General features: G+C 39.4%; 1 protein-coding gene across 1 annotated transcript in view; it reads right to left on the reverse strand.

The window, feature by feature from the left end:
* Positions 1-1706: 1706 nt before the first annotated feature.
* The window catches only part of GFRA1 (GDNF family receptor alpha 1), a 152135-nt gene continuing 134826 nt past the window's right edge, over positions 1707-19015 (reverse strand). Inside the window, exons 8-9 of the mRNA XM_052799707.1 lie at positions 11800-11856; positions 1707-9752 (exon numbers count right to left, since the gene is read on the reverse strand). Coding sequence (XP_052655667.1) covers positions 9591-9752; positions 11800-11856 — 219 coding nt within the window. The 3' untranslated portion in view covers positions 1707-9590. The remainder of the gene's footprint in view (positions 9753-11799; positions 11857-19015) is intronic.

Consider the following 19015-nt stretch of genomic DNA (forward strand, 5'->3'; position numbering starts at 1 on the left):
GGCATCACTAGACTTTCCTAACATTCCCACTGAAAGTTAGACAAATTGCCTGGTGAGACAGGCATTGTCGGTTTAACACCCAGCAACCAGGACAGTGGAGAGAGAACGCAGTTTCTTCACGAGGACACTGGTCCTTTCTGTCATGACAAGAGATTGATGCTATGAGGCATCATTCTTTATTAATGGCATACTATATACATGTGGAAGAAGGGCAATGTGGCACAATGGCTTATAACTGTGCACCTTCGAGGCAGACCCCTGGTACTAACTTACCCGGTTGGCCTTTGTCCAGTAAAAGTAGCCCTGTTGCCATTATCTCTCAGCCCAGAGGGAAATTGTCAAAGGGAGCCTACGTGAGCATAGTAACAATTAAAATTAAAAAAAAAAAAATCAACAAAACAAAACCTAAAAATCAAACCCACAGACGATGTACACAAAAGAACCCATCTGGTCATGCATAGCTGGCTGCTTAGTGGTGTCGAACACAGCTTGGCTTCATCTGTCCCTGGAGAGGCTGCTGCTCAGCGAGTTTGTCATGGAGCTGTACCTCTTGAACAGAGGCTTCACTGCTCTCCCTCCCTCCCCATTCTCATCTTTCAGAGCACTGGTGCTGTGGCAGCATAGAGAAAGAAGGAAAGCAAATAGAAAGAAAGCCTAATGCTAACTTGTGCTGTCAAATATTTTGATTGCTTTTGTGCATCACATTCCCCATCTCTGTGTCTTTGAAATGGTTAAACACTTAGAGCTGGCACTGCAGGAGCTGAAGTACCTGCAGCATTTTATGCACAGGACCATAATAGCAGCAGAGTGACTCCTAAATCCAAGCAACCTCAATAGGTGGCCCAGGAACTCAAGCTGAGCTGTTGGATGCTCCCACACAGATTCTGCTGCCTTCCCCTGCCACCTCAGAAACACAGATCATCTGAGCAGCAAACGATGCCAGGACAGCTAAACATCCCCTCCTGCTTGCATCAATCCCCATGCAACTCTAGCCCCTTCTGGAGCTGCCAAAACGTGACAGTGAACATGTAGGACAGTGACCTGCTGCTGTGTTAGTTGGGAAATTTTTTTCCAGCCCTAAAAGAGCAGCCTGTTCATCTTGGATTAACCTGCATTTCTACCACTCCCATCTTTCCTTCTTGCACCCTGCCCCCAAACCTTGCTTCCCCTCTCTGAGGCAACAGCAACTGAAACTATTTTGGTTTAAAATGGTAGGAGGCTCTGGCCTGCCCTTTGCTGCGCAGTTTTCCGCAGGCGGGTGTGACTGCTCTTTGCCCAGAATATATTCATTTGTTAAGTCTCCGTTTGAATAGGAGTAAGGCTGCAATAATTTTCCTGGTTTCTAGTCATCAACACGAGCAAGTGCATCATGAAGGCTTGTTTGTCCACCTTCCCCTTCCAGCACACTCAGCATTTCCTAAAACATCCCCCCCTGCCCCCCCAGACCCTTTTGTCTTCGGAGCCTTTGCAGCTCTTTTGCTCCCGTTGTGTGGAAATAGGAGGGAGCCCTTCCTTTCTGGCCTGCCAGGATGAAGGGGTGGGATGGGTGTGGAGGCGGGTTTGCCTGCCAGAGAGCCAACAAGTATGAATAGGGCCAGCTGGCCACTCTTGCGCCCGTCTTTCCATCATTTCCAGCTGATATTCCCTGCTCATTGTAATTTTGCAGGCCACATTCACTAACACAAAAAGACTAGGGAGCAAGCAAGTGCACGGATATTTAAAGGGAAAAGCTTTATTTCTTATTTTCTTAGATCATAGTGGACTGTAAAACAACAGGGAACAATGAGATCAACCTTTAGTAAGCTTGTTTTGCTTTTTTTTTTTTTTTTTTTTGCCAGTCAAGCTTCCTTTTTTTTGTATAAATCAAAACAGAACAACCAACCAGGAAATTTTTCTCACAAAAACATGCTTTTTAATAAAAAAAGAGAATAATGTTTATTGAGAAGGACTGTTTTCTGGATATGTACAATACTAATGCAGGAGGATTATGCTAACAGAAAATGCCAAACATCATGAATTGACTTCCAAAGTGTGGACGGTCCAAAGAGCAATGTCCTCAGAGCAATGTCTAAGTCAACAGGAACAAGTGAACAGTGGTTTGTTTTTTTCTTTACAACAAGTTACCAGCCATTATGACTGAAGACCTGACACATAATAACCTGCAGTGAGATGTACAGAAATCCATTAGACAACATAGAATTTACACAAGAAGGTTACTGTTTGTGCAAGAATTTCCTCCAGAAAATGGAAGCATGTTCTAGACAGATAGTTTTGTAAAAAGAGAAGAAAAAAAAAAAAAAGAAAAAAAAGGCAGGAAGATACTAACATTGGATATCCTCAGTTCACAGTGAATGCCAGTCTTCCTGGGTCCAAATACTACCTTTTACCTTTATCTGCATCCTTTCTGCCTACCCTCAATTAATCCTTTTATCACTGCAATGTTACAAAAATTACTTTTACCTGAGCCTTCCCCTGCTATTTGCTCTTTGCTGCAGGTCTTGTCAACTTGCACTTTACACAAAAAGTGCAAACATAGACATACCCTCAGGTGAAAGACACATACACCTTCCCAGCATGAGCGGTACTAATCATGGCTAATCATTTCACCACTAAGTAACGCTACACAAAACATCATACAAACCCTGTTAAGCAAACTCAGTAGCAGTAATTTTGGGGGAGGGGAGAATAGAGATTAATAATTGCCATCGGTTAATTTTCCCACGAGTTGCAGTGCTTTGAAGCAATTTCTTCCTCTGCCTGCTTTTTGGTTTGGTGGTGGTTTTTTTTTTTTTCTTATCCAGAAACACTGGAGGGTACTGGGGAGAGGTAAGAGGTTGATTTTATGCCTCACAGAGAGGAGGCAATACAAAATTCAAGACCATATTTTTGCTTTCAATTTTACCTTCACTTACTTTTTTGTATGAGCAGTGTGTGACTCAGCTCAACCCGGATTGCACACACCCAGATGCAATCCACTGTGGGGCTTTGTTCCATTTCTAACAAGCCTTACAAACACTCTTCCTGAATTAACTTTCATTTAAGGGTTAAAGTCTTTGTCCCACCCCAAAGCATGCAGAGGATGTCATTACTAATAATCAGGTTTGGGGGTGTGGGAAGGAGACCCTGTGCTCCCATCAGCTGCATTTTGGTTAGCATACTCCTGAGAGAACTGCTTCACCTCTCAAAAGGGGCAACAGTTTCCATGGGCCAATTCACAAAGTCAAAGAAAAAAAAAGTATGATTTCTCTGTCTTCTACCTAGCGGGACATACATTTCTATTTCTCAGCAGTGTGCTTTCTCCAGTATCTTCTGCTAAAATACATGGTGGTTCCCTCAACAGTAATTTTTGTATCTTCAGGCTTTCTCCTGTTTTTGACAAAAGCTTCCTTCTGTCATATATATCCTATTCCATAAACATTATCAGGAGAGGACCATGATGTTTGAATTCTATTTTGAAAATTACTCCAGAGTTTCAGCATATTTGCTGGCTTCTGTGCTTGACGGAGTTCACATGTTAGTGCCCACTGTGGTCCTGCATTATGCAGGTGGCCAGTAAATATGGACTGAGATTACTGACCTGAGATGGAGTTAGGTTACTCAGACTGATACCAAGAACTGGGTGGCATCAGTCAACCATCTTCAGCTCTTTGGTGCTTCCAAGGAGATCGAGTGAACGAACTCAGAAAAGGGTGGAGTAGGGGTTGTATTTCAGACAAGAATAAAACAGTAAAAGACGTAACATTTTTGCACTTACAACAGCAGGACTTTGAATGTCATCTCCTACTGTCAAAGCAATGTCCAACTGAAGGAGTCATGAGGAACTTTGCATCATTGGTACCAATGCTGGAAAACGGCTTGACACGAGCTGGCCAACATGGGGAGTAGTGTAATGCCACGACACCATCTCTAATTACTTACGTTTATCCATAACATCAATTCATAGAATGAGTGGCTTGAAGAAGCCTGAAAACAAATGTGGCCTCATTTACTGGAAGCTGAATCCCCAAAACTCCTGCTTAGTGTCATAAGGACTAAAGATGCTGGGCAGGGGGGATTCAATGCTTTGGAGGATAGAAGTCCGTAAGAGGTCAATTATTGTGGTATTTTGGCAGGAGGAATTTGAAGAAAATTGCCCTTAAATCTGTGACTCATTTTCTCCTGGATTCTAGGAAATTCTCCTTTTGACAGATTAAAAAGTAGTGCAAAAGAATTAAAGTGTGTTGGAATAACTAAGAGCAGGGGAAAAGGGGCTAAGGGGAACCCTTGCTGAAGTGGGATCGGGTTTGGCTGCTGTAATCTAGGCAGCAATTAAGTCTAAGGGTGTGCATGGCAAAGTTCGGCTATTGGCAAAGGTAAAAAAGCAGAAACTGCAGCTGCCCTGGTTAACTGTGCTCAGAGAACTTTAGTGAGCAGTCTAGATGGCACCAGTTTATAATACCACAGTCTATATTGATAAGAAATGCTACTGAGTAGGTGGTTGACCCTGTGCTCTTTTAAACTTCAGATAATCTTTAGGCCCATCTTGAATTTGTTGCTCTGGCTTTTATAAATGATAAAAGAGATGGAGCATCTAAGTAGGAGTTGCAGGACTTGGCTTCTGATTATTGATGTGACCATATCTAATATGTATCTGTTAAGCATAACTGTCCCCTGAAGGCGAACATACTCAGATGAAAAGAACACGGAACAAAGGTGTATGAGAGTCCAGATAATATTGAGTTAAAAATAGGAATTCACCACCCTCCCTGATTTTACCTTAAAAATGGACCCATCAAAATTTCCCAATGAAACTTCTTACTCTTGAAAAAAAATACTGCTTAGTGAGACTGTATCTATTTGGCTGAAATTCTAACTGGAAAATACATTAGAAATATTTAAATATTTCTAAAAGATCGCGAGAGTTTAAAACTTTTTAACCCTTATTCAGTACCAAACTAAATTTTAAATTCCATCTGGGGAATAGCAGTATCATGTTTTAGCTTGTTCTAGTCAAACCTGCGCTAAACAGATAGAATAGGAACTTGCAATTTCCTCCCCCTGTAAAGGTGTTGGTTGTTCAGTAGATATATATTCCTGGTCACATTTTTTTTTCTCAGAAGCGAAGGCTGTAATTAGAAAAAAAACCCAAACAATACTGAGGCAAATCTATAAAGTGGATTACTGTAGAGTATGGAGAAAATGACCTTCTGAAGTTAAAGGAGAAGCTGAAATAGCCAATAATTGAAATGTCATAGGAGGAACTGAGCTGTTAAGAAAAAGCAAATATTTAAAGATGAGAAATATTTAACAAGTCACTGGATTAATTTCTCTGCCAAGTTCATCAGAAGCAAATATATTTCTATTTGATGTCCCTGACATCAGGTAGAATCTGACGAACCCTATGGGCATAAAACAACCTTGGAGGCCTCTTTAGCCCAGAATAGTTTTAACGCAGAAGTCCCATCAGTGAACGTATATTTTTCAGTGAGGTAGATCCACCTTGGTGTTGAAGACAAACAATTGCATTTTATGAAAGAAAGTTATAATTGCTGTACAGATAACTGCTTATTCTTCCATCTTTTACTGCTTGCTCTGAGGGAGCTGCTGTTCTAGCAGAATCCAGCTCTTTTATTACAAGCTAAGTAAGAGATACTCCTGTCACTTAACATACATAAGATGTATGTCCCTTCAGGGAGCTGTTCTGAGTTTTGCTCTTCTTCACTGGTTTCTCACCATCTCTCCTCCATGGAAATATCGTCGTGATTAAGCCAACAATCACAAATTAAAATCAGATTAAGATTTCAAGGTGATTCCTTCTCTGTTTTCTTCATCTCCAGCCTAATTGCACAGGCTTAGCAAAGGTGTATACTTTCGTGTTTTCAGTCAAACTGCACCATCCCTTAAATTATGAACAGCCTCATATTCAAAAGGTTGTGTCTTAGAGGGACATAATTTCATTTTAAAAAAATGCTGAGAAGAGGTCTCCAGACAGAGTCTGTCTATGCAATGCTTTGAAATGATTAAGAATTCCTGTTCCTCCTAATTCTTCCTAATGACACAGTGGGAATGAAGCTGTTCAATGGGAAGCGGGCAGTGCCCCAGTGAAGATGGATGGATGCCTCCTGCTCAGTGCTCAGTACCTCCCTCCCCATTCTCTTGAAGCAGCTGGGATCGCAGGGAGCCGAGTCAGTGAAACGAAGGCTGCGCTCCTCGTTACTGACCAAATCACTGCGCAGACACTCCTGTAGGACTGCTGCCCGTGGGTGGATGTCAGCGCCTGCACTAGGGCAGGGGAAAGCCTCAACTGCTATTATTTTAACTAATATCTGAAAGGTTCGTCTTCAGTGCCTTTTTCATTGGACTAGCTTGTGGAACTAATATCTATGTTAACACTGCAAAACCTTAGCCTTGTATTTCAGTTCATTCTGAATTTTATCTTTGTGCGTACTACTTTTAAGAAGAAACAAACATAATAATCAGGTTATTTAACATGGCAGAGTATACACACTCCTAATAATACTAATGACAACATCTGTGCCATTACATTAAATGAAAAAGATGATTTGTGTATGTTTACAGTAGCCCATGATTTAATTTACACACATCTGAATTGGTTAAATTTACAATTTAAACAGTAGATCATCTGTATGTACATCTTGTAGTTGGACGGTTCCTAGATTATTGTTATGTTGATAAAATTAACGTATTAAAGGAATATATAAGGCCCAGCCTAAGCTTGCTCATTAAAGACTCAACACATGGCATTTTAGTGACTGAAAGGGACGAAAATTAAACAATTTGCATACTTCAGTACTGTAGCAAATGACTGCATTGACAAGGTCACCATGCTAAATTGACATCATCCATACCACATCCAACATCTAAAAACCCTCCAATATTTGCATGGTGACGCCTGTAAAAACCTCATCAAGTGTCAGACTCTTAAGGTTTTTTTCCCTTCTTGCCTGTTTAATAAGCAGTTTATTTTTTTTTTTGATTAAGAATTCAGTATGCTTTTAATTTATACAGGAAAAAAAGCTTGAGTGGTCTGGTTTTTTGGTGGTAACATGGCTAGCTGTATAAAACGCCATTTCTTCCTCTACTACATACATAATTGTATTTCCAAAGGTAACTGTCATTGAGTCAGCTAACTAGCAATTTCTTTTGTAATCAGAACCTAATTAGGTTGTTGTTTACAGTATAAGTGATCAATAGCTTTTATTCTGGATCACACAGTGTCAAAGCTCTAATAATTGGTATTAAATGTAACAGAGATACTGTAATCAAACCAAATATAAAAAAATCTTCAAAAAGTACGTACTATACTGGGAGGTTATTAAAATTCCCGATACTGCTTAAAATGTTTAATGTGCTGAATACAAATGATCTTTTAAAGAAAGCTTTGTGGATCAAAGATGGATTTAATAATTGTAATGTTTATGAATTTGTTTTGAAAATATTTTTAATTGGATAATGTCAGACTTTTGAATTATAATGCTATGTTCATTAGCATTTCAATACGTTATATTATCAACTCCTTTCGACATAAAATAATTTGATTTATTTTTTAAATCATGAATCTCGTAATCTTTTTTCTGTTGTCACTAGTTTTCAATAATTTGATTAGCTTCTACAAGAAGAGCAACAGGAACCACATGGGCTTTGCTGGTAATGATGTGCTATATTTTTCTTCCGTGAAAGCAGCTTTGATGCCTTTGAAAGTAATTTGCAGTTTCTTATCAGTACAGAATTAAAGAGTAATATTGTCTAATTTGTTATGTTCAGTGGCACAGAGTATCCTAGAATTCTATCACACACACAGTGCTTTGAAACCTATGTTATTTGACCATAATCGAGTACATAAGTGAATTTCAGAATTTATGACAGTGTTTGTTATTAGCTAAGAAAAAGATCAAAAGATGAACTTGTCAATAGGTTTAATAATCTCTTAGTAAGATGTGTATTCTGCACACTTCCAAACTTCATTGCAGTTTATAAAACAGTAATTGTACTTTATAGTTGTATTGCAAATAACTGATCTGGACTTTTCAGAGCAGGCCTGGGCATAATTGTGTAAGTCTCAATGTAAATCTATAAATTCAACATGATGAACTCCCTGCTTGGTAAAGTTATCTTCTACTTTCAATAGAAACAAAAACTGGTTACTGTTGATCATTTAGTCATAACTGCTTGTAACAGTCAACAAGCCATCACAGTAAGGTATAAAGACAGCCCTTAGGAGAAATGCTGCCTATTTGATGACATTTAAAGCTTTAAAGAATTCCTTCTAGATACCACAGAAAATCATCATGAGCCAGCACAGGCTGTCAATGTCACTGAATGAAAACCAAAGCGATCTAATCATGTATACTGGCAATATTGCCATCCAAACCATTAAAACAATTTATGGAACTGGTCTTGCAAACAGTTCATCATGTCAGCAATGCCAAGGTCTGCAGTATGAACTACCAGGGTGAGAAAAGCCTGTCACATGGGTGAGTGTGCATGATGCTGCCTTGTAATTGGATCAACCATCCTTTTGTGTTGATTTTAGCAGTCTAAGAAATAAAACACAGTTGAAATGATATCCTACTACCTCTTTTCCCTCTACAATATTGTGATAAGAGAAGTAAGGCATGAAGTTCCGGTAACTTTTTGAGCTGACGTTATCAGCTACGTATAAACAGATAATGCTGTTTTACTAGAGCAAATAAATTGTATGTCATTTTTTATTAAACAAACAGTATAATAACTGGACTATATTATCACAATGGAAGCATAGAAGACCATAGACTGTACAGCTGAAACCCTGAAGCAAAATTTGTTTCTACCGCTTATCCTCAAATTTAAAGAAATGTATCTTTATCAAGTTTTCACAATGGCTGCTTCTTGTTAAAGAATCTTCACCCTTGTTAAGGCTAGATGATTATAATTAAAAGATAAATGTACTGTTAGAAAGTTATATGCCACACTATTTTTATGAGAATTTAACTGAAAGACATACATTATACCTGTATGTGAATTATAATGGCTTCTCAGGAGGGAACGCAGAATCACTTACAGTACATAAACATTTAAAGAGGAAAATGCTAATACACTGAAAGAGTTTAACATCAGTAGCAATTTATCAAATGAAGATGTTTCATAAAGTCCACTCTCTGGGAGAACATTCACCATTAGACAAAAGCCTGGCATCCTTGATAGTCTGAAGTTCAATCAATTTGACAACCAAAATCATTCAATGAGATAAATAGGATCTTAAGAAAACTGCCATCCTCCTTCTTGGGTAAAAGCCAGAATTAAAATAATAATTATTAAAATAATCCAACCAGGTCGCTTTACAGGCAAATTTACACACTGTCTCTTTAAAACACTGCATGCCCAAAAGCCTTTTGGGTTTGGAATGTAGCACTGCACCAAGTATTTCACAAAGCCTCTAAATATCACAAGAAGCTTTTTTAGAGAGAAAAAAAAAATTCCAGCTGACTGAAACTGTTCTAGCAGGAGTGCCTCAGCTTAGCTCCCAGACCTGGAATTCCAGATAAACAACAGAGGACAGGAAACAGATTTTTTTTTTTTTTTTTTTTTTTACAAGTCCTTTTGAAATGCAGCTACAAGACGACTGATGAGCTTAGGGACAAACAGAGTGAGAGTGCAAGTGTCATCAGAGTGAGCAGTGTGCTTAGATAGAAGCTTCTAGGAAGAGCAAGCGAATTCTCCGAAGATATGTGACTGGTAGAGACTCCTGCTGTGTTGTCCTTCCCAATAGCATTCTGCAAGACACAATACTTTCCTTGGTCACCATTACACATTTTCTTTGCAAAAATATTTAAATCTACATGATGAAGTTCATCTTTTGGTCACGTCCCACCCTCTACTGTTACCTGTATATCACTGTCACAGATTGAAAGATACAAAAGGCATAAAAACAGATGTCACAAGGATTTTAAAGTGAGTTTAAAGGATAAAAACTCCAGTACAGCACAATTCAAAAAAAAGAAGAAAGTATTAAAGAATCCCTACTTTAGCAATGGTCCCATGTGTAAAACCTACCCTTGTTAAGTATGGCAATTTTTTTAGCGATCTGTGTTTATCATGTGAGTTTATTTTAAAAAGCAAATGCAGGGTGCACAGAGAAACTGCAACTTCTGCACAGCCAACAGAACAACTCTGTTTAACAAGTTACTTCTGGACAACAAAAAATCTAATCCATGGGATCAGAAAAGACAGAGTTTTCTAGCTTATGAAAAATTTCTTTCTAACGCCTTTTTTCCCTTGATTGCTGCATTATTTACATTCCTTGTCCTCTTTGGTACCAATAATTAAACAGTTTGTATATGTAAGTACAGATTGGCAGATTATAGTGAACTATTTAAGGAGGAGGTGTAGCAAGAATATGTCTCATTGTTATCATCCTCAGTAAAAAGAAAAGCCTAACAGGTATAATCACAGTAGTAGAACAATTTAGACCAGAAGGGACCTCTAAGGTCATTAAGTCCAAGCTACTCCATGCAAAGTTGCTCAGACCCTGTCCACGCGGGATCTGAAAATCCCCAAGGATGCAGCTTCTACAGAGGGGACAAGCCTCCCCCATCCTGGAGAGGCAATGGGCCAAGGCGCAAGTTAGAAGTACCCAGAAGAGCAGATATAAAGAATGAGTACAGAGCATCAGTATCCACAGGAACGACTGTCTACAGAGCCAGGGAGGCATTCATGGATAAACCTCCGTGCCATTCCCTCATTTTGGTATCACCTGCTAGGACGGGCTAACTGGAAGGCCTTGAGATGCAAACTGCTAGAAGTAGTAGAGGCATTAGAGGAATCATCACGATATGCTTTCTTATACTCAACCCTGGGCATCTTCTTTTTGGAAGCTGTCACAGAGTATGGGGTAAGATGGACCAGCAGTTCTTATGGTAAACTACAGTTACTAGGGCCTTCTTGTGTAAGGTCTTTTAGCCAGCACAAGATGTCAACAGATCTGTTAACATTACTGCATTGTTCCCTCACTTGTTATTACATTCTAGTATCTACAGGAAATTCTTAGTAGAACCTAAAGAATTAGGAATGAGCTATAAAACTGTCATTGTTTAGAAGAACTGGGCAAATCTGGAATGGTGAAGGAGAACCTGAAAGATACGGTCACATCCTTTTGGTGGCTTATGCCCGTACAGCTGGTCTTGCTCCAATGCCTAGGCTATGTGCTTCCACACTGTAAAAATTAATTTATGTACATCACTAATTATTAAGCTTCCTGAGAGACTCAGTACAAAGGATATGGACTGACAGACATGGAAACTGATGTAATGTTTACGTCTGAAAGGGGGCCTTGGAGGTTAGGCTGAGCAGACTACTCAAACAGCACTCAGAGGTTCATGTCTCTTGGGGCTGTCAGTCTATCTCCTGATGTATGAGCATCACATCTCCTGATGTGAACATCGTTTCATGCCCTAAATTGGTCATTTTTATTAGCCACAGGATGATGTCCAGTATATTTCTGTGTATTTGTTAAAAGCCATATCATCTTGTGTTCCTGCAGATTATTAACTAAGTATACTTGCAAGGTGCAATGGTAATTACCATGGGATCTGCCTAAACATGTGCTATACAGCTATTAAAATACAGTCATCGGAGGCCACTTTGAGCCCAGCTCCAGATTTCTGAGTAAGATCATTCTTTAATACATTATGGTAAGCAAACATAACAATACTAACAAGACTTTAGTGTGAGGTAAACCCATTATAATCTTGACAGACTTTGACTGTTTTATATTATGGGGAGACACCTGTGCTGTGAAATATATAGGATCCATACTCTTACCTCATTAAGACAGAGCTCTGTATCTACAGATTCATTGGATTTCCGCTTCTTCTGTGCCTATGAACAAATACAAAATTTATTCCCTGTACAATTTATACATACAGCAGTACAAAACAATTAGATAAATTTGCATGGGTTGTCATACTCCTATAATTTTGACAGTGATTTGCACATGATTAGCAAATAAACTCTCCAAATGTAACTGCATGTTTTCCAATAACATTCACATTCTGATTTGAATTTACAGCAAAACTTCAAATAGTCAGCTAAGGGTACTTAGTAATTACAATGACGAGTGCCATGAGCTGCAAAAAACATGTTATGTTCTGTGGCCCCTTAAAAATGGTGCTGGATGTTCATGAGAAGAAATGAAATATGACAGTTAATAATTACCGTAATACCACTGCACATTAACAAAAAATCTATCATATGCCTCAGTTTTAGGAAAATATACAACACAGGAGTATTTTATCCTTAATGATTCTTGCAATTTCTCCATGTATTATCATGAAAATATAAATATAATTTTAATACATTGCATGGCTGCCACAAAGTCTCTTCTAGAAAGTTACAAAAAGAATCGTAGAATCATAGAATGGTTTGGGTTGGAAAGGACCTTAAAGATCACCTAGCTGCAAACCCCCTGCCACGGGCAGGGACACCTTCCACTAGACCAGGTCGCTCAAAGCCCCATCCAGCCTGGCCTTGGACACTGCCAGGGATGGGGCATCCACAGCTTCTCTGGGCAACCTGTTCCAGTGCCTCACCACCCTCACAGTGAAGAATTTCTTCCCAATATCTAATCTAAATCTGCCCTCCTTCAGTTTAAAGCCATTACCCCTCATCCTATCACCACATGCCCTTGTAAAAAGCCCCTCCCCAGCTTTCTTGTAGGCTGCCTTTAGGTACTGGAAGGCTGCTGTAAGAACATTTAATGTCTTTTAAAATACATACCTGTAACTCAAATTCAGCTGTTTGTTTACATTGCATTCACTGATTATTATACATGGAATATTATTAAATGCAGGAATATTTTAGATAATCAAAGCCTAAAAAATGATCTGATATATCTTCGGCCATGTCTTATGATGAGCACCCATCTGTTGCTATTATGGTGTGCTCTCCACACTGACTCAAGTAAGAAACATTTCTGGTGGCAGCATCATACAAAATGAAAGCAGCAGTGTGCACTCTGTCTAGCATCATACGGTGTTTAGTATTTCCATTGCTCAAGTGAACATGACTGGGCTGCGAGTTTTCTGCTTTTCTATAATAGCAATAGCAATCTCCATGGTGCTGAAGATATTTTCAATAGATGGTGCTGTGGCTGATTTAAGTACTTCAGTGATTCTCAATATAATTTCTTTCTTTGTATATTCCAGAAACATAAACAGCACTCTTTTATAGGAGCTACCCGTGTTAAATGTACAATCAAGTCTTATAACAGAAGACTTGGATTTACACACTGAAACTACTGACTGCACTGAGCACGTCTGATACTTCCTGGAAGTTTTGTTGGACCTGGAATTCATTTCCTGCAAAAAATGAGGATCTGAATCTCACTGTTTTGCATTCATTTTGCACTGCAGAATTCCACTGGTTTTGGCAGAGATGGACTGGACTAAAGCTGATGTGAGGAAGTGCTGAGCATTCTTATTTTATACCCTCAAAAAATTCAGTTCCATGTATGGCTATTTTATTTTATATCTGAGAGCCATTGGTGCTGCCTATGGATACAAAATAGTCTTCTACCTAATTACTGATTTTAGAATCCAAATGAAGGAACTGAAGTTCTCATTAGGAAGCACATTCCCTGCTTTTCATGATACTTTTACATTTATAAATAGATATATTAGAGACAACTGAAAAACTAAAACAGCTGGGATATAAGAGAAAGACAGCTTAGCTATAGTAAGAATGCATACTATATATATGTTGATAGTTTTCAAATATATGACAAAATAATAGCTCAATTCATTAATACACACCCTCTGTGAAATCTCTCTCTTACATACCCTTTCTTCTAATTAGTACCATTAAAGTGGTTATGGTAAGCATAAATTTAACTATCTAAATGGAAAAAGAAATGCCTGGAAGTAAATTTGCTACAACAAGCCACACAGTGACGCCTTCCTGCTGTGTTTGCAGTGGTGGTGGTATTCACACAGGTTAGGAAACATCTTTTAGTGGCAACTGGGTAGATATCAACTCCTAAATGGCTGGCTCCAAGGAGATGGGGAAAGTAGGAGAAACTGGATTTCAGTCCTGGTTTTCTTATATCCTAAACACCTATACTACATTGCGTTGGAATGTGAGGCTTCAGAGGAGGTATGAGTTGATGTTCAGATCTCAACAGTGTAAACTCTAAGGACCACACAAGCCTCATATTTCTTAGTCATTCAGTGCTAAATTTCCTAGTCCACACAAGCATCTGTCTGTTGGAAACTGTGCTTTGCTGCTTATGCCTGCTTTGGATTCATAACACTGCGCTAACTACAAGTCTACCCTTGGTAGTTTGTCTCAACACCAAAGTTAGAATTTATGTTCCTTCTGTACTGTGTTTCTCAAATGAGAAAAGATAAAAATATCATTATTTTGTCTATATGCAGTGAAGTCTTCCTTTACTTCATTCAGCCTGATAAACAATAGAGTGCAGCAGCTAAAACATATTTACCTTTGAGAACACTACTTTAAGGGTAAAATCAACAGCTAGAAACAAAATCAACTTCAAAAAGCTTTTCAATCATTTTGATCAATATTCCCTAGCTTTCATTTGGAAGGTAATACTTCTTTGTATCCATTCTAACATCAACAACACTTATTCACTTGCATCCTCTATTATAAAGTCCTCCTTTCTTAGAACTGAAAAGTAATTTTAATAATCATGCAGGCTTTTCTCTTATCAAAACAGGAATGACAATATCTTCCATTTAAAAATAAGCAAAAATGCAACCTCTTTTGGTGGGGAGAAGGTGAAGGGAAAGAAAAAACTATCATTTTGAGGATGAGATAAGACATTATATGCCAAGTTTCAAATTGGAAGAGTACATTTTTACTGTTGAGTTATAAACCTGTAAAAACAGGTTATAATGGAAATGCTGGCATAGGCTGCACTACTATAATACAACAGTGCATCACTAAATCACAAGTAATAGAAAAAAAACCCCCACACAACTATTCGTTGAAGAGAGTGCTATAGACAGTATGTGCCTTTTAATTACAACCTAAGGGGAAAATTCTTCCTGCCCTACTCTTGGGCAGAAAAAACTCTACGTGTAGCAGAACCGCTGTATTTGTGCTACAGTGATTGAACACCTTATCAGAGGTAAAAAATCAGGGCTTGGAGGTTATGCTGATAGCCTTGGTGGAAAAACACCCAGACTGGGAGACATGCATTTGAATTATGAAGGATATCCTCAGCCATCGGATATGTACTTTATAACATCTTCCATTATCCTAAAAAATTAAACGATAGAAATGTGTGTCCATCCCATACACCTGCAGACAATTCTGACAGGGATTATCTACGCCATCAACAAATTTGGGAAATGAGAGCTGGTCATTATGCACGATGCCAAAGATTCACTGCCAACCCCCATCTCAGGTATCCTACATGCCTAACATACAGGCAAGAAGGTACCTTCAAAGGTGCTAAAGTGCCTAAGTCCACAGGAGTAAAATAGAACACACAAATGGCTAATGAGTCTGTATTCAAACTTGTATTTTTTTTTTAATTTTAATATAAAGTTCTTATCTGGTGACAAAAAGATCTATGGGAATTCTGTCATTAAACAAAAAACAATCAGGGCTGGGCTGATAAAAATAATAATTAAAAAAACAGTGAAAGAAAAGCAGCTTAAAATAACTGGTTAAACATATGGAAAGAGGTATGAGATTTTTCTGCTGAGGTGAAATAGCATTTGCTAATGACTTATACACTCAGCTGTGACATGCCTCTGACTGTAAAACAAAGTTATGTAAGATGGGTTGACACTCACCCTGGCTTCGCAGGGAACTATAATTCAGTAACGTGTGCTACTCTGACGAAGCTGCCCCCATACTGCCAACAACCTTGCACTCACTTAAGCTTTTATATTCTGTAAAAATGAACATCTGCTTTTACAGAGAATCTTATCACTGTGGTAGCACGAGCAACAAATGATATTGGAAGATAATCATATTCATGCACCTCCTGATGAGCTTCAGTATCCTGTCCATTAGTCACACCAGCCTTGTTTTGGTCTTTGCAACATTTAGCTTTTAATACTTGAACTAAAGTGTTGGACTTAGTCAAGGGCTGGTAAAGAAACCAAGTGCATGTCCAGAAAAGAAAAAACTCTCATGATCAGAAGCAGAATTTTACTTATTTCTTTCCTAAAAAGAAAGGCGAATCAGGAGCAGCAGAGGAGCTAGTGATTTTCTGAAAGGAGAAAGGAATATTGCTCATAGAGGTATTTCTCTTCCAGAGGACTCTGTAGACCTCCATGTTTCCTTCTAATCCCAGTGCCTCCTAGATGACTTCAATCATATGTTCTTGCTCTGACACACCCTAACCTAGTCTCCTCTTGCCCTGCACCTAATAACCATCGTAAGATCCTCCCAAACCTAGTAACTCCCTGCTTCCCACTCCCCAAATCCCCCTACCGCCATCCTTTGCAGACACTACAGTGCTGAATTTATTCCCAGAAATGCTATCTTGCAATTATGCATCCAGTTTCTACAAATCATAGCACTACATGGTTAATAAATGCATTAAACACTGCAGTGGCATCTCACCAGGAGTCAGTACACACGTTATTTATGGCTTGTCATCCAGCAATATTTTTTTATATCCACTACAGCATGCTTATCTGCTTTACAGCAAGGAAAAGGTCTGACTGGGGACAGCTCCAGAGGTGAGCTTTAATTTGGAGGGAGGGGAGAGAAGAAGCACTTAAAGGGAAATAAATGCATTGGACCTGAATGCAAACAGGCACAGAGTGGGTGTCCGAACTCAGAAACCAGTCCCTTGCCGTGAGCTACATGCTTTGGTCCTTATGTGCTTTATGGTCCTTATGTGCTTACACGTTACAGTGAGAGACAACAGAAGTTTCATTACGATAGGTATCTGTTATGTGGGTTGTTTTTTCAGCTAATTTTAATGAGTGTGCCTATGTCCTCTCCTGAGATGCCTGGTTAGTTATGCCCACATTAACAAGCCTTTCTGAAGAAGAGGGACAAATCTCCCAGAATACATCCTTCAAATGACCATGCTTCTGAAGTAGCTACAAAAAATGAGGGTGCTTGTTCTTTTTGTTCTCTTGTGTTGATTAGAGAGATTTACTATGCAACTAACCTGTTTTTCGAACAGCAGGGTACAAACAATAAGCAGAGAAATATACAGACTGTAAAAATGCAATCAGTTTAACTCTTCTGCGCTCAGTAAGCGGTATGTGCATCTATCACAATTGTCAATAGTATCTTCTTATTAGCACAGTAGTACTATGCCACGCTGGAGTATAAATTACTTTCAACAGGGCAGATTAGCAAAGTGTGGGTCAGAGACACAGGCCACCAAAATAAGGATCCAATTCAGCACAGAGTAGTTTTGAAACCCACACCGTACAGCCAGAGTGCAAAGCTATTTAAACTATAAAAACAATCAACTTTGCGCAATCCTATAAAAAAGAAGTCAGATATTTTTTTCTGCTGCTTTTTTTTTTTTCCCTCTGCTAAATCAGCCCTCAAGATGCAAGCTTGGGGCATGAAATTATCAGTCATCATTCTGCATAAAAGCACTACAGTTCTGTCATCCCACTTTGTAGAGTGAAGAAAGTATCTTTTAAAAACCAGCATTACCAAGACACTGCTGGCACTAGTCTCCAAAGCTATGTAGATAACACCCAGCATAGTAAGAATCAAATCACAAGTTTTTTCAGCTGGGAGACATTAAAGAAAGCAAACCAATTATCCCCTTGTGCCCAAATATGCACTGGGGAAAACACACACAGAGTTTTACAGGCTGCAGTGCAGCGCAATGAACGGTTTATCAGCCAGTCCCTTCAGATCCCATCACCAAGCTCCTGACCCCCATAGCTTTGTACCTATCCTAAAATTACACAGTTTTTCCCCATTCTCCTACGGGGCTCTTGTCTTGCTTCTCCCTGCAGCTTTGCCCCAGCTGGGCAGGGTGGCAGACCCCAGGCAGTCCTGAGCACTGCAGGACGCCCCGAGTGCCTTTGGGCCCAGCCACCCTCTGGTTTCCCAGTTCAAGCATTCAGAAGTCATGGGTCAGGCCCCATCCAAAACCAGCAGACAGCTGCTCAGTGGGCTACACCACACAGCGACAGACCTACCTTCACAAAGCTCTGGCTTTCTTAAGGGAACACACATTGCATATAAAAAGTCCCCTTATCCCTCAACATCAGTAGATTGTTGCTGGTTTTGAGTACTTAAGCATCAGAAACAAGGCACAGAGGGACTACCGCAAAGCAGGGAGGTTCATTTTCTGATCAGGAAAGGGAAAAAGGGGTGGTGGGTCTCCTGAGAACATTTCCAAGCATTCCTTCAGGAGGAAAGGGCCTTGAAAAGAAATCTTCACCCCAGGGCAGGCATGAGGAATCAATCCTGTGGGAAGAGGGGCTAGGACACATGTAGGTCCCTGTTCTGCTAAAGCCAGCTTTCCAGCTCTTTAGTCACCAACAAGGGAGCACTGCCCAGTCTCTTCTGGACAGGGCCAGGTGGGTTGGAAATGGTGTCTCTTCCCCAGACCACTGGGTAACGATGGATCAAATTAGCTCTGCTCTAACAGGTGTCGAGTGCAGACACTTGGGTCTCTTGATAGCTGTAGCTAGAAACATACTTAGCAGCAGACAAGACTTTAGAAATCTGAGAAACAGGCCTATTAGTCGATAAAGTTCAATACAGGTAGAAGAAAATCTCCTCCCTCCAACCTCTTCAATCTTAAAATTATAAGAAAATTTGACTGGGAGGGGTGGGGGAGGGGGTCAGTAATCTTCCCAAACAACCAGAAACAAGGGTGGAAAGAAGGAAAGTTGACCCGTGCCATACGAATTATTGCTGGACCATTCCCAGATCCTTATGTTAGTAAAGATGAGACCCAATTAAGCCCCATCTCTCACTGCACTTATATGGCAGGGACAATATGGCACAAAAACTGCCTAACAGCAATCTTAAAGGTTTTATAAAAAACAGATCCTATCAGAAACACCAAACT

This window comes from Harpia harpyja, chromosome 10, assembly GCF_026419915.1.
Source record: "Harpia harpyja isolate bHarHar1 chromosome 10, bHarHar1 primary haplotype, whole genome shotgun sequence".
NCBI lineage: Eukaryota > Metazoa > Chordata > Aves > Accipitriformes > Accipitridae > Harpia > Harpia harpyja.